Source organism: Hyperolius riggenbachi, chromosome 5 (genome assembly GCF_040937935.1).
Source record: "Hyperolius riggenbachi isolate aHypRig1 chromosome 5, aHypRig1.pri, whole genome shotgun sequence".
Lineage (NCBI taxonomy): Eukaryota > Metazoa > Chordata > Amphibia > Anura > Hyperoliidae > Hyperolius > Hyperolius riggenbachi.
Window position 1 is genome coordinate 340,034,603 of NC_090650.1, and position 16,726 is coordinate 340,051,328.

Below are 16,726 nucleotides of genomic sequence, written 5' to 3' on the forward strand. Positions count from 1 at the left end.
GATAATTTCCTAAATGTTCGTTCTGTTGTTCGATTGTTTTTCTGATCGATTTCTCATAGAAGTGAATGGAAATCGATCAGAAAATTGATTGGACAGTAAATCTGCTGCAAAATCTCATTAAGTGTTCCCAGCATAAGATAAGCGTGAGAATTATCAACACGGTTGGTCAAGTGAAAACGGAAGGAGAGAGCTCTTCACTTTCTTCATGTTCTATTAATTATACACATAGGAAAAATAACGTCGTTTTGCTAAATTCCTCAAAATTGAAAGTTAAACCGATATCATTTCAAGCAGCTTAAAACTACTAATTCTCAACAGACTGCCTCAATTAAAACACTAGGCTCTTTATACGCAAAAGCACTGTCTGTCCAATGATATATCACATACAGATGACAGAAAGGAACGGCAAGTAACGTAAAAACTTTGCGCTATGTGAATCACACCATAAATTCTGCAGAATCTTAATTCCTAACAGACACCGCTCTAGGGTTCCTTTCAAAATCATCCCATCAGTGTCTGATCTATATAAAGTGTTGCTATATTTACTGCTTACCATCTGAAAAGACATCTTAACTTTTCCACCCTCAAGGGTTCCTGAAAAGTCGATCTTATCGCCTGGATGTAGAATTGAAAGCTTGAACATTTTGTGCACTGTTGAAAATGATTAGCTGTCCACACGCTGCACTCTCCAAGTAAAAACTTATTCAAAGAGGACATTATCTAAAAATACAGTCACATCAAAATGTTTGGGAACCCCTCTAAGCCTGCAAAATTATTTACCGTCAACAAAAAGATAACAGTAGTATGTCTGTTAGTTCCAAGGAACATCCGTGTATCATGGTGTTTACCGAACAACATTTTTTAATGAAGCAATATTTAATTGCATGAAATTAAATCAAATGTGAAAAACTGGCTGTGAAAAAAATGTGGATACTCTTGTAATTTTGCCGATTTGAATGAAGGCAACTGCTCAATTCTGATTAGCTGTTTGGATTAGTTGATGTGTTTGAGTATAAGGGTGGTTACAGACAGGCCTGCAAAAACATCTTGCTCGAGATGGTGTATGCCCAGGACATCCAGCATATAGCCAGTCCTCACTGGCAGTAAAACTATGAGTGAAATGAGTTCAGAATAATAGAAAGGACAAATATAGCTTGAAATGTGTGTAAATAATCATGACCTGTAGCTCTGTGTGTGCCTGTCTGTGTGTCTCTCTGCCACAAAGTCTAAAGTAAACAGTTTACAACCAGGGAGAATTGTAACCCAGCTCTGCCTCCCCTCCCACCAATGCAGACACACAAAATAGTTACATACAGCTGGGTAAACAAAGCTATTTTTTCACTCAGGCTGTGCTGAGAGACCTTTGAAAAGCTTTATAGTGTTGCTGGCTAAAATCTCTATAGGAATGTGGGTTTTACAGAAAAACTGTTTTTTGATAGTTGTTCTTGAACATACATGCCAATTGCGCTGATCAGTTGCTTTTATCTAGTAGCCCCAACGATATGAAATACAAAACTTGTGTGTTTAAAAAAAATTACTTTTTTGTCTGAGCTCAAGGAAAAAGCTAAGATTCAGAAGGAATATTTTGTATCCCTGTCAAAATAGTGATTACGGTTTAATTCTAAATAATACCATTTACAAATACTAGTCTCTACAATTAACATGAACAAAAGTGCAGTGCTACAAAGAAGCAGCTGTGTACATTCTCGATCAATGCCAATTAATATGGCACCTGTCAACGAGCAAATTAAAAGCAGTTCCGGATTTGTGAACAACACGAAATGAAATACCTTCATTGTTGCTAAGAAGTTCACTGCTGCTGTTCTGCGTGTTTAGGGAGATCAGCCTGTCTAATCAACTGTTATTAGCGAGTGTGAATCAGCTGTGCCGCAGCTCTGTGATAAGTAGTAAACACAGAAGCTTTACACAGGAATCTACAAAAAGTTTAAACTTCAGGGTTTTTCTACGATTTCCTTAAATTGTAATGAAGGTTTTCCCCCTAAAGGTTATCATGTTGTGGCTTTGAACTTGAGATGGATTAGAGAAAAGAATCAATACTTACCTGGGACTTCCTCCAGCCCCATGTGTGACTGAAGCCTCAGGTAAGTATTGCTAGAGATGGTGCATCTGTACTTTGTTCTACAATTCCGCGCAATTTGCACACACTGTGCAAATTTTGTATTCAGAAACCTGAATTACACTGTATACAGCACTTCAGCACCAGAGCTAGAGGAGAGGGTCATTGGGAGGTCACTCACACACGGTTCAAGACTCCGAATCTCCCTTCTAGCTTGAAGGGGGAAACATCAAAGTCACATGAAGCTCTATGTGGACTACAACCCCACAGACCCTCTCCAATAACTTTGACGCTGAAGTGCTGAGTAAGGAGTAATTCGGGTTTCCGAATCAAGAAACTCAGATTCGAACAACAACAATAAAAGTGATATATCACAATATCACACTGTTAAAAATAGTATATATATTTGAATGTGACCCACAGATATCACGTCATGCACTATCACTTACTCTGCTCATAGAGTCGAAACACTTTCTGACCAATGACTCCACATCATTTGGCCGGTCTTGAACATTTATCCAGTCCAGCAGCGACACATTGAAGGGTGGGCTTCCTGTTAAATGTCCCTCTGAAGTTTCCATATCCTGGCCAGGAGAATCCAACATGTCTTGCTCAGTTCGATTGTCATGTAATTCCTGTGTTGTATGCTCTCCAGATGTAGAGAGAGAAGCTAGCAAAGCCATGTTTTTCAGTTTTGTTTCATCATATTGCACCATTCCAGCAGTCTTTCCAGTATCTAGTTCATCAACATCCACATCGGCAGAAGATATCAACCTATCTAAACACATCCTATAGCTGTGTCGTGTTAGGCACTCTAGCAGCGGAATCTTGGCCATGACAGAAACAGCAGTTCCTAAACTAAAGAGCAAAAAAAAATGAACAGCTTGTAATCACTATTTGCACACAATACTGTGTAAATATATTACAATTTCTATCTAACCAGGAACAATATCGTGACTGTCCTGCAGAAAGTCAAATTCTTACAATTACATATCAGCATGTGGTCCGTTCACCTACAGTAGCGATCATTTATAATTTTCCAAGTTTGTTGCAGAATTGTAGCTTGGAAAAGAGCTGACTTTGACGAGCTTCTTTCCCAGCTGGAAACAACAAATATGCAACCAGATGAGTATCCAACGGATTGTCAACCCTGCTTAAAAATATTGTGTGTGTTCCTATTAATTGGGCACTTGTAACATGCTAGCCATCAGTCTTATGCAAATTCTCAGTTGTTTAATAGCAGCAGTCCTAAGAAACTGAAAAGACTACTATCGTGACAGATTTTGGAATAGTCCATCTCCTTATGGGGATTCTCAGGGTTTTCTTTATTTTCAAAAACATTTACTGAGCATAAGTTGCTCAGTGCAACTGCCAAAATAGCATGCAAGCAAGAAGGGAGGCCGGTGTCTTTATATAGATCCTTTCCATAAAGTCCTTTTGTAAAGAATAAAGGAAATACAGAAAATATCTCGTGAGTAGATGGACTAGTCCATAACCTGTTAGATCTGTCAGAATTGTACTGCCTGATATAAGTGACAGCAACATGGGAGAAAAGTAATTTATGGTGCAGTTTACTTGGAGAGAAATGTACTTGTTATAAATATATATTTCAAAGTGTACCCAAGACTATATGTGACATGAGATAAACATGTATGTACATCACAAAACATTAATAACCAGGCTGTTTACTTGTTTTATTTGCTGCCTGAAAGAGTTAATTTCTAGGCATGGAAGTGACAGCTTCTGTCTTTTCAGTACCTTGTCAGGGATATAGTAAACATCACTGATAAGCTAATTACAGCCATAAAAGTTTCCCTGACAGAATACAACTTCTGAGAGCAGGGAGAGATACAATACTAGTAATATTGGCCTTTTTGTAACTCTGGAACACATAATAGCCTGCAACTGATTAGAGACTGTAAAATATTGAAACCTGCTTTGCAAATGTTTTAAGGGGCACTATGGTGGAAAATTGTAAAATTTAAAATATGTGCAAACATAAACAAATAAGAAGTACATTTTTACCAGAGTTAAATGAGCCATAAATTACTTTTCTCCTATGTTGCGATCACTTACAGTAGGTAGTAGAAATCTGACAGAAGTGACAGGTTTTGGACTAGTCCATCTCTTCATAGGGGATTCTCAGCAAGGTTTTTATTCTTTATAAAGATATTCCCTAAAAAGGATTTAAACAATGATGCTGGTCAGCTTCCCTGCTCGCTACAGTTTTTTGGCAGTTGGACAGAGCAACTGCCATTCACTAAGTGCTTTTGAAAATAAATAAATCCCTGAGAATCCCCCACGAAGAGATGGACTAGTCCAAAAACTGTCGCTTCTGTCAGATTTCTACTACCTACTGTAAGTGACAGCAACATTGGATAATAGTAATGTATGGCTCATTTTACTCTGGAAAAAACGTACTTCTTTGTATATGTTTGCACATATTTAACATTTTACAATTTTCGCCATAGTGCCCCTTTAAATATAAAAGAAACCCATGGGACACATAGTCACTTTTAGGAGTAAGGAGATAAATACAATTGTTTATCTCATTCATTTATTTTCACAGCGGGTTCCCTTTAAATGTTATAATTTTTGGCGACAGGGATCCTTTAAGTTTTGATCGCATGGGGCAGTGGGCACTCTCTGATAAGGTGCTGACCCAAGCCCTGGCTGTTTCTGGTCTTTTTAGAGTTGGCTCTTAGATGTTGGATTCATCCAGCTCTAGAGTACATAATAAGCAATGCTTTGGAAGTGAGGACTCCAAACCGTTACACAGAAAATGTACTGTTCCTGCGGATAAATAATTTATCATCTGCAGTACTTAACTTTTTACATGCACCCCAAAATTAGTGAAACTGAATTTCTGGGTGTGGGGATCTAGAGGTTGTGATACACTTAGTTTACAGTAAGAGCACCCAATATTTCCCAATGTCTGCAAATGCTCAGCAAAAGTGAGAGGGATATAGAGGCTGCCATATTTATTTCCTTTTAACCACTTTACCCCCGCCCGTACGGATTTCTCCGTCCCTTTTTCCATCCTTTAACCCCCAGGGACGGAGAAATCTGTACTTTCCGCGCTCCCGCCGCTGCCCGCGCTCCCGCTCGTAAACACGCCGCCCGCCGCTAGTAAACACGCCGCCGCCCGCTCGCCCGGAGATCAATGAACGGGAAAATCCATTCCCATTCGTTGATCTAAGCCCCGCAATGATCCGCTGCTCTCCGATGAGCAGCGCGATCATTGTGAAAAGATACACACTTACCCAGCCTCCAAGTACTTCCTCCAAGCTTCCGGAAGGACGCTTGGAGGTCGCATTAAAACAAAAAGTTACTGTGGCCATCTTGTGGCCAAATAGTAAAACTACACCCTACACATTTTTCACATACAAATAAATTACTTTTACACAAAAAATTAACTCATTATCTCCCACACTCCCAATTTTTTTTTTTTTTTTGCAATTAAAAAAAAAATAAAAAATGTACAATAAAAAAATATACATAATAGTTACCTTAGGGACTGAACTTTTTAAATATTTATGTCAGGAGGGTACAACACTGTTACTTTATAAACTATGGGCTTGTAATTAGGGATGGACGCAAAACTGAAAAAAATGCACCTTTATTTCCAAATAAAATATTGGCGCCAAACATTGTGATAGGGACATAATTTAAACGGTTTTATAACCGGGACAAAAGGGCAAATACATTTCATGGGTTTTAATTACAGTAGCATGCATTATTTAAAAACTATATTGGCCGAAAACTGAAAAATAATTTTTTTCCCACATTTTTCCTATTTTCCCATTAAAACACATTTAGAATAAAATAATTCTTGGCATAATGTCCCACCTAAAGAAAGCCTAATTGGTGGTGGAAAAAACAAGATATAGATCGTTTAATTATGATAAGTAATGATAAAGTTATAGACGAATGAATGGAAGGAGCGCTGAAAGGTGAAAATTGCTCTGGTGGTCAGGGGGTAAACCCCCTCAGTGGTGAAGTGGTTAAACAATACCAGTTGCCTGGCAGTCCTGCTGATCCTCTGCCTCTAATACCTTTAGCCATAGACCCCGAACAGGCACGCAAATCAGATGTTTGACACAAATCTGACTAGATTAGCTTACATGCTTGTTTCAGATGTGTGATTCAGACACTACTGACCAGAAAGACCTGCAGGACAGCCATGCAACTTGTATTGTTTAAAAGAAAATAATGGCAGCGTCCATATACCTCTTACTTCTGGTTCCCTTCAAAGTAACCCTGCACTTCTACAGTGATTGACCTATGTGACTCCACACAATGTTGGTCCATAATACATGACTTGGATTAGGAATTCTATTTGCAGACTTTTGAGGGAATATCTGTGTGTCTGCACAGCACACATATATGCTGCATAATATATACAGTTTGCCATATTTACTTATGTACTCTAGGGGTGCATTCTGGGAATGGGGTGTGGGGGGAGGTGCGGATGGTACCCCCAGTGGTGGCAGCACTTGGGGGGCCTGTCTGCGCCTTCCCTCCTCCCTGCCTCACATTTTGGTGTGGTCGCTCCCAGGACATGCATTATCTTGCAACTAAGGGCAATGTGCAAACGGTAAGTAGTCTCTCCTTTGGGGACAGTGCAGATGGTCCCCCCAAGGCTCCAGCCAGGCCTGGGAATGGGCTATCTGCGTCTCTCTGCTCCCCTACTGGGGGGCAGCTGCAGCACTCCTGGGCAGTGGACGTTCACCGGGTGTCACCGCTGCCTGCCATTCCCTGGAGGCATAGAAGGCCTACATGTGGAGCTCCTATTGAGATGCAATGGATTTTGCATGGGCCACTCCTGCAGGGAACATGGAGAGTTAGTTTTAGACCCTGCATACTCTGGCAGGCAGATGCTTTCAGCAAATGCTATGCCATTTTAAAGGGAACCTGAGACAAACTAAAGAAAAGATGTTATACATAAGCTTCCTCCAGCCCCATACGCACTGATCGGTCCACCTCTGCCTGCAACTACGAGAACCGGCTCCCGTCACTGACGTCATCGGAGCCAGCTACGCAGGAGAAGTGCGCCCTCTATGTATCTCTCCAGCAGCTGCTGCAGCGATACGCAAAGAGTGCACTTCTCCTACGCTAGACTGGCTCCGACTGACGGAAGAGCGGGGAGCCGGTTCTTGTAGCTGCGGGCAGCGGTGGATGGCGGCGTGGGAGCGATCCGTGCGTATGGGGCTGGAGGAAGCCCCAGGTATGTATAAAATCTTTTCTTTAGTTTGTCTCTGGTTCTTTTTGATTAGTCAATAGACAATTAGGCAGCCAGTATATAGTCAGGTAAACCTGGACAGAGCACACATCTCTATTTTCTCTATGTGCATATGTACTTTCATACAAATTCCAGAAAATCAAAAACAAATTTAAGAGGCAACAAAATCAACTTACTTTGTTAACTTCACTTTAATGTCATCTACTGACTGAAGGTACTTTGAATATGCATTGTCAAACCTAATAAGCAGCTTTTGGTATGAATGTGTACAATCTTCTAAGTTGGCCATTATGGCAGCCCAGCCCTGGTGCTGAAGATGCTCATCGTGAACTAGTCCTTCACAAAACGAACAAAGCTTCTTGGCAACCTCATACATTTCCTGTGAAACATACATTTCAAGAAAATTAAACTTCAAATCAGTAGCTACAGTAATAAATATTACCAATCCTCAAAAAACCAATACATATGCAGTCACAGTATATGTTGTTACATGTGACATTCTATCATTACCGCATATTAATGATGGAGCAGCAAGAGGAAGAGGAAGTCTTCAGAACCATTGCAACTGAATACAAATTCAGCATCAGAAGAGATGTTTAAGTAAACGTCAATAGACTTTTAGGGAACCTTGTGTGATGCACCCTATGGGCAGTACATCACAACAGACGGCACTGCACATACAGCGGGATGCGAAACTTTGGGAAACGTTGTTAATCGTCATGATTTTCCTGAATAAATCTTTGGTTGTTACGATATAATGTCAGTTAAATATATCATATAGGAGACACACACTGATATTTGAGAAGTGAAATTAAGTTTATTGCTCGATCCTCATACTGCTAGACCTTTCTGCAGCCTTTGATACAGTTGACCATGACATCTTGATAAACAGGCTACAGGAATACTGCGGCATTGATGACATAGTTCTTCAGTGGTTCCAATCCTTCTTGAGTGGCAGAACCCAAAAAGTGTCTATGGGGCCCTTTCTGTCCACTCCTGTACCACTTAAGTATGGGGTGCCCCAGGGCTGAATCCTCTCTCCCCTGCTTTTCACAATTTACATGTTACCGCTTGGAAAACGAATCCAAAAACATGGCCTGACATGCCACTGCTATGTGGACGACACCCAACTATATCTTTCCTTCAAGAATGGTGTGACAGACCCAACTCTAACTCTAAACGCCTGCTTACGTGAACTACAGCAATGGATGAATGACAACTGGCTGAAACTGAATGCAGACAAAACTGAAGTCCTTCTGATCGGAGGGCAGCGCATGACAACAAAACAACTTAACTTGCAGTCTTCACCACTGGGAATAGAAGGCACGGATCTACGCAGCTCTGATCATCTGCGTAGCCTGGGAGTTCTAATTAATGGGGATTTAAACTTCAGAACTCAAATCTCTGCTGTGGTGAAATCATCCTATTTTCACCTGAAGAACATTGCAAAAATCAAGCACCTCATCCCCCCCTGAAGATCTGACAACTTTAGTCCATGCCTTCATTACATCCCGACTGGACTACTGTAATGCTCTCTACACTGGCCTTCCAAAAAAGGTCTTGTACCACCTACAGCTGATACAGAATACTGCTGCCAGACTGCTAACCAACCAACCCCGTCACTGCCACATAACGTCAGTCCTGCACTCCCTTCACTGGCTACCTATAGAATGGAGGGTCCTATTCAAGATCGGCCTACTGACATTTAAATCCCTGAATAATCTGGGCCCTGGATACATGAAAGATATGTTGCAGCTGCGTAGCAATCCCCGCATTCTCAGATCCACAGGTTCTAATAATCTAGTCATACCCAGAGTCCACTTGGAAACTTTTGGTCCCAGATCCTTCTGTCATGCTGCCCCTACGTTTTGGAACTCCTTACCTCAACAGATCAGGACAGCTCCTTCCCTGGACATGTTTAAATCCAGACTGAAAACTTACCTGTTTGCATTTGCAGAAATATAACTTTTGTTGTGTGAATACTTCATCCTACTACCAATTACTGAATCTGAGAGAGCCTAAGCGCTTTGAGTCCTATGGGAGAAAGGCGCTATAGAAATGTTATTGTATTATTGTATTATATTGCATTTACAGAAAGTGTGCAATTATTGTTTAAATAAAATTAGGCAGGTGCATACATTTGGGCACTGTTGTTATTTTATTGATTCCAAAACCTTTAGAACCAATTATTGGAACTCAAATTGGCTTGGTAAGCTCAGTGACACAGGTGAATCCAGTTATAAGAAAAAGAGTATTTAAGGAGGGGGGGGGGGGGGGGTCAATTGTAAGTTTCCCTCCTCTTTTAAATTTCTCTGAAGAGTAGCAACATGGGGGTCTCAAAACAACTCTCAAATGACCTGAAGAAAAAGAATGTTCACCATCATGGTTTAGGGGAAGGATACATAAAGCTGTCTCAGAGATTTCGGCTGTCTGTTTCCACAGTTAGGGACATATTGAGGAAATAAAAGACCACAGGCTCAGTTCAAGTTAAGGCTCGAAGTGGCAGACCAAGAAAAATCTCAGATACACAGAAGTGATGAATGGTGAGAACAGTCAGAGTAAACCCACAGACCAGCACCAAAGACTTACAACATCTTCTAGCTGTAGATGGAGTCACTGTGCACCGTTCAACCATCGGGCGCAATTTACACAAGAAGATGCTGTATGCAGAGGAAGCCTTTTCTCTGCCGAAAGCACAGAGCCGATTGAGGTATGCTAAAGCACATTTGGACAAGCCAGCTTCCTTTTGGAATAAAGGACGCATGGATTCCACTCAGTATCAACAAATTCCGGAGACCAATGTCCAGGAATAATTGACAAAGCTAAAGCTGCACCAGTGCTGGATCTTTCCACAAGACAACAACCCTAAATACTGATCAAAATCCACTAAGGCATTCATGTAAAGGAACAAGTACAATGTTCTGGAATGGCCATCTCAGTACCCAAACCTGAATATAAATTGAAAATCTGTGGTGTGAGTTAAAGAGAGCTGTCCATGCTCTTAAACCATCAAACCTGAATGAACTAGAGAGGTTTTGTAAAGAGGAGTGGTCCAAAATACCTTCAACTTGAATCCAGACTCTCACTGGAACCTACAGGAAGCTTTTAGAGGCTGTAATTTCTCCTTTTGCAGAATCTACTAAATATTGATTTCATTTATTTTTTGTGGTGCCAAATTTTATGCATCTGTCTAATTTTGTTTAAACAATTATTGCGCACTTTCTGTAAAACCCAATAAACTTCATTTCACTTCTCAAATATCACTGTGTGTGTCTCCTATATGATATATTTAACTGAAATTTTTTATCGTAACAACCACCGATTTATACAGGAAAATCATGACGATTACAACGTTGCCCAAACTTTCGCATCTCACTGTAATTGTGAAGGGGCCCTAAAAGATTTATAGCTAGTAGAAACTAAAAGTGCAAACAACAAGATGGGGAGTCTCAAACTCTAATGATAATTACCGTATTTTTGAGCCCATAAGACGCTCCTGACCATAATACCCACCTAGGTTTAGAGGACAAAAATATACTAAACCTGGTGCATCCATGAAGCAGGGGCATCTTGCGGACCTTTTCCTCCCAAATGGTTTCTAAACTACTCTATCTAAGCTTCATTGCCCAGCTACACTACCCCCTGCTGCCCCCACCAGTTACAGTGCATCGTGCTACACTACACTGACCCCTGCTTACCACAATAGTTACACTTCAGTGTACTACACTACACAGAGTAACTGTAAAAAACCAAATCAACTAAAAAAATTCACAACATTCTTTAACTTTTACACAAATAAGTAAAGACCTATTTTAGCTATGTTCTGCAAACCTTTTCCTGGGTGCAACAAATTGCAAAACATGGTTATTGCTTGCTCAGGTTTGCAACGCAGCTAAAGTATTGCTGGCCAGACACTGGAGATCTCCCCCTTTTTCTCCCTTTCCCGGTACGTAAAATTCAAAATATTTACAAGAAGGAGAAGATAACATTCTCGTTAGGTAATAGAGTTCAGAAATGCTGTGACAACTGGAATCCATGGCCGCCATGGGCGTGATTGAATTCCTGACCTAGCCAATGATTGATTTGCCTTAAAATGTGACTTTGGCGCTGTAACTTTGCAAAACACTCCTTAATCCAATAAACATATCAGATGTTTTTTGTCCACATTCAGCTGATTATGAACAACTTAAGAATATTTTTCTATGTATTTTGCTTGGCTAAGTCTCAGAGATATTGCATATTTCTGTTTATGTTGTATAGCATGAACTAGAACTTTGCATGTTTATATTTCTACCTTTTTCTTTTTTGTTAAACAAATTAAAAATAAAAAGAAAGTTGGAAAAAACAATTCAATTTTGCTACGACAAAGTCCAAAACTGTAATTTTGATAACACTTTGGATACTTCCTGATACTCCATTTCCACGTTGTGTAAGAGAAGCTTGAACCGACTTACCACTGCAAGTTGTGTCCTAGAGGCGACTGTGTGAAAGACCGCAGGCATCATAAGAGACTCTTCCACCTTGAGCTCCATCTCATTCTCTGCTGAAAATGTTGTTCTGGGAATAACCGGAGGACGTTCGCATAATATCATCTCTTTGTTGAACAGGAAAATCGGATTTGTGTCCTGCGGGAAAAAAAAAAAATCAGACGCCAAGGATAAATTGGTAGCAATAAAAGGGGAAGGTGATAGGTACATCAGCACTCCATTTCATGGCGAAAAGTTAAATTACACACACACACCACACATTTCTAATAAAAACAATTTATACAATGAATCCCTTCCAAAGCCCCCACCCCAGTTACCAAACAATCATATGTAAAAAAAATAAAAGAAGAAAAAATACATAAATAGTTGCCTTAGGGACTAGGCTTTTTTAATATGTATGTCATGAGGGTATATTACTGATATTTCTGTACATAAGGGCTTGCAATTGACCGGACAAAAAAAAAAAAAAAATAGTCCGCCTTTACTTCCAAATATTATATTGCCACCATACATTGTACTAGGAACATCATTTAAATGTTGTGAAAGCCGGGACTAATGGGCAAATAAAATATGGTGGGTTTTATTTATAGTAGCATTGCTAAATTTTAAAACTAAAGGGGATGAAATCGGAGAACTTGTGTATTTTTTCTTTTTTTTTTCTTCTTGTTTTTACCTAGAAAATGCATAGAAAATAAAGTAATTACTGAAAACAAGTATTGACCACAAAAAGCCTAATTTGTGGTGAAAAATCAAGATATAGATCATTCACGTGTGAGAAGCAGTGATACAGTTACGGCCAAATGAATGGGAGAAGCACTGACAGGGGAAAATGATTTTGGGCGTTAAGGGTAAAATGGCCTGTGGGCTGAAGTGCTTAAAGGGGTTCTTCCGCAAATGAGGAAAAAAATAAAAAAAAGTGGTTTATGCATAAACTATTAAACATCCTTCTAAAATAGTGTAAAAAGTTTTATAAAAAAAATGAATGGTTTCATCAATACAACATGTAATGTAAATAGTGATGGATGACGGCTGGGAGGCTAATCCATTTGTTAGGGGTGGTTTGTGCCCGCCTCCCTGTTATTGATGGGGGCATGTTGTCAAATGTCTTTATATCTTGTAATGAAATGTAGGGATCTTCAGCATTTGAGAAAGGGCCTCCGCCCGAAACGTCATGCTGTATGTCATGCTTTTGTACTACTGCGACTGATATGCAATAAATATTGGATACATATCTGTGGAGGGTCGAGCCCTAATTCGGCACGTTTCTTGCTTCAGCCAGGTATAGTTAGCCAGATGTATAGCCAGGTATATAGTGAGCCAGGTGTTTAGCCAGATATATAGTGAGCCAGGTGTTTAGCTAGATTATATAGGTACCCAGATGTCCCCCCTCCCGATACTCTCCCCCTCCTCCCCATTGAGTAAATAGATCTACTCACCTGAGGGCTCTCTCCAGCGAAGGCTGCAACAGCACTTCCTCTTTCATCACCAAGTCTCGTTCTCTGTACCGTTACATTACGAGACTTGGTGACCAAGCCTCTTAATGTAAATGTTCAGAGACCGGGACTTCGGAGATGGAGGAGGGTGTGCACCGCAGCCGTTGCTGGAGAGAGCCCTCAGGTGAGTAGATCTATTTACTCAACGGGCTGAGATGGAGCGGAGGGGTGGGGGGGAGATCGGGAGGGGGGGGAACAGCAGGGAGAGGGGAGGAGGGGGATAGGCCATCCGCACACCGCACAGAAGGGGGATCCCCCCGTCCGCACAGAGGGGGAGCCCCCCGCCTGCACAGCCGCCGCATACAAGGGGGAACCCCCGCACGCACATTCTCTGCCCGCCGATCCGCTGCCCAGGAATTACCTAGGGTGGCAGGATGCTTGTTCTGCACGCTGGGGTAGCACAGATCGCTACCCACAGCGCGCAGGCAGGCATCCAGCCATCCTGGGGAATCCCTCTGATGAGAAAAAAATGCAGCTGGCGGGGCAGAGAAACAGGAAATCTCCCTGTCGGCATGGACGAGTGCAGCTCGTCATTAACGGTTTTTGCAAGGTTTTGCTGGACGGGCTCAGCTCGTCCATACTGCCAGGGTGTTTAACTGCTGAGGCGGCTACAGTGCAATGATAGCTATGGACCTGTGGCACACAAAAGAATAACCTGCAGTATTTGTTGTTAGTTATGTTTTCCAACAAAGTTATACACAGAAAAAAACTTAAAGTAAACTGTCAAGGAAGTGAGAAACATTGCTATAATACTAAGGCTGGGGAGTTAATGTGGTTGGAGAGTATCAGGCCACTAAAGCTTTATAACAGCATGCCAAGGTATAATTAGTTAGAGGGACATGATGCTTTTTTTTTTTTCCTTTTTAAACTATGCCCATTTCCTGACTATCCTTCTGATCCTGTGTCTCTCATACATTCAGCCATTGACACAGAACGAGCATACAGAAAAGGTGCTGTGATTAGAATGTGACTATTATTGGTAGCGGCATGTTTGTGATTTAGACACTACTGCAACCAAAAGGATCAAGCAGGACAGCCAGGCCACTTGTATTCTATAAATAGAAATAAATGTGGCAGCCCCCATATCCCTCTCACTAGTGTCCCTGCAAGATAGAGAAAGAACCTTTGCACTGAACACTCAAGAATACTAAACAAAGCTACTGCAGTTCAGTAAGCATTTGCAATAATACAAGTTTAGGCTTCTTTGAAGGAATATTTCAGTATTGATTAAAATAAGCATAAACATAAAATGTATTGCATATGTGGTACACCAGTTTTCATATACAGTAATTCATTACCATAAACACAACCAACTTGGTAGGCATGTATAGTGTGTGTGTGTGTGTGTGTGTGTGTGTGTGTGTGTGTGTGTGTGTGTGTGTGTGTGTGTGTGTGTGTGTGTGTGTGTGTGTGTGTGTGTGTGTGTGTGTGTGTGTGTGTGTGTGTGTGTGTGTGTGTGTGTGTGTGTGTGTGTGTGTGTGTGTGTGTGTGTGTGTGTGTGTGTGTGTGTGTGTGTGTGTACTGTATGCACAGAGCACACAACAGGAAAACAGTCCCTCTGCAGAAATATATCAATATTTATATATTTCGTATGGAGCTTGGGGTTCTCCAGTGCTGCTTTGCATAGTATTGCATAAAATTTGGTTTGTGCTGCTCATCCCCTGACATATATTATTTTCCCCTGTGAGCGTGCATAACCACGCCCACCTCTAGCGTTAAAGTGGATTCGAGATGAACTTTTACTCATTGCATAATTGTGTTCCTTTCCTATTGTTTATAGGGCATTCCTTAAGCCAAATACTTTTTTGTTTTTGTCTTAATACTCTAATTCCCTATAAACTAAAGAATCCACGCCCACATGTTTTCAGAGAGCCAAGGCACTGTCAGACAGTAGCAAGGGCTCATGGGAGCTCAGTCTGGGCAGGAGGAGGGGGAGGTATTACTAGCCAGAGATTTCAGAGGCAGAGGGGAGGAGGAGGGGGGATTAGGGTTTTTTGCTCAAGATGCAGATAAGTCTGCTTCTGTGTAATGTTTACAAACAATATGGCTGCTGTCATTGTATCACAGGAATAATCAATCAATCATATTCTATTAACCTCCTTAGCGGTAACCCCGTGCTGGACACGGGGTAAGCCGCCGCGGAGGATATCTCAGCCCTTGGTGGGGCGATTTCTGTTCTGCAAAGTGCTGTACGCGCAGCTATCGCTTTGCTAGACGCGCGTCCAGCTCGATCGCCGTCGCTCTGCGGCGATCGTCCGCACGCGGGCGGCGGAAGAGGGCCCCCCCCCGCCAGAGCCCTGCGCAGCCCGGACCAATCACTCCCGGGCAGCGCAAAGGGCTGGATCGGATGGGTCTGACGTCAGTACGTCGGCTGACGTCCATGACGTCATTCCGATCGTAGCCATGGCGACAGGAGAAGCCAAACAGGAGATCGCGTTCTATACGCAATCTCCGGTTTACTTTTGTTGCCGGCGGAGATCAGACTAGAGGGACACATGCGCCCTCTAGTGGTGTTTCATGTAGCTACCACTTCCAGGAGAGACTGTTTTTGTTTTTTTTCTTTTTCTAGGGCAACCAGTGTTTGAATTAAGGAAGCACTTATGCAAAGATAAATGAATACTCACAGTTCCAGCACTGTAACTACAGACCCTCCGGTCAGGTGCCATACATTCGCCTCCATTTACAACGAGAATCTGGTGCTGCACAGCTATCTTATATTTAGTCTGAATGGCATGCTTTAGGTCAGTCACCCTGAAATAAAAAAGGAGAAAAAAAACAACTTTACTGGCACAAAAAATTGACAAAACAGAAAACTATTCATGGGTGAAGTTAACAACCAATTTAACAGTCTCTACCCCGCGGTATAGACAGCAGACTCCAAAGATGTGTAGCGATTTATGAACGGTTTAAGATGGCAGTATAACTGATCTATAGTTCACAAAGTGCCACACTCTGAACCATGCCAGAACAAGCCTTGCAAGCAAATCACTGAAATGTGCAATGATCTTTTCACCTAATTAACACATAAGTAGTGATCCTGGTCAAATTAACATTTTTGAGAAGAGATCAATGTGACTTCATTGAGGAAGAGCAGTACTGGCGAGATGTACTCTGTCTTATGCTTGAGGCAGTTGGCTCAGTTTACAAATGTTAAGCTTAAAATGAGTCTCATAGTTTAAGCAAACCTGAACTGAAAAATAGGTCATACTTACCTTCCCCGCAGTTAAGTCACTCATCTTTTTCTTCTCCCCCGCATCCTGTTCATCCACTGTGACCAATGGAATTCTCCATCCTCCATTTTAAAAATGGTGATAACCCCGTAACAGCTTCTGGGTCAGCACTCCATTTACCTGTACTATCACCCACTTGAGCAATAGGGAAACATGGACATTACCTTGGACATCAGTTGTCCTTTCAGTTATAACTG

The 16,726-nt window shown here is 41.4% G+C and overlaps 1 protein-coding gene across 2 annotated transcripts in view; it reads right to left on the bottom strand.

Annotated features, from left to right (window-relative positions):
- RB1CC1 (RB1 inducible coiled-coil 1) overlaps positions 1–16,726 on the bottom strand; it is a 228,457-nt gene that overhangs the window by 147,632 nt on the left and 64,099 nt on the right. For both annotated transcript variants that reach the window (XM_068237380.1, XM_068237379.1), the window contains exons 3-6: positions 15,924–16,050; positions 11,774–11,944; positions 7,496–7,698; positions 2,527–2,935 (exon numbers count right to left, since the gene is read on the bottom strand). In XM_068237380.1, coding sequence (XP_068093481.1) covers positions 2,527–2,935; positions 7,496–7,698; positions 11,774–11,944; positions 15,924–16,050 — 910 coding nt within the window. The remainder of the gene's footprint in view (positions 1–2,526; positions 2,936–7,495; positions 7,699–11,773; positions 11,945–15,923; positions 16,051–16,726) is intronic.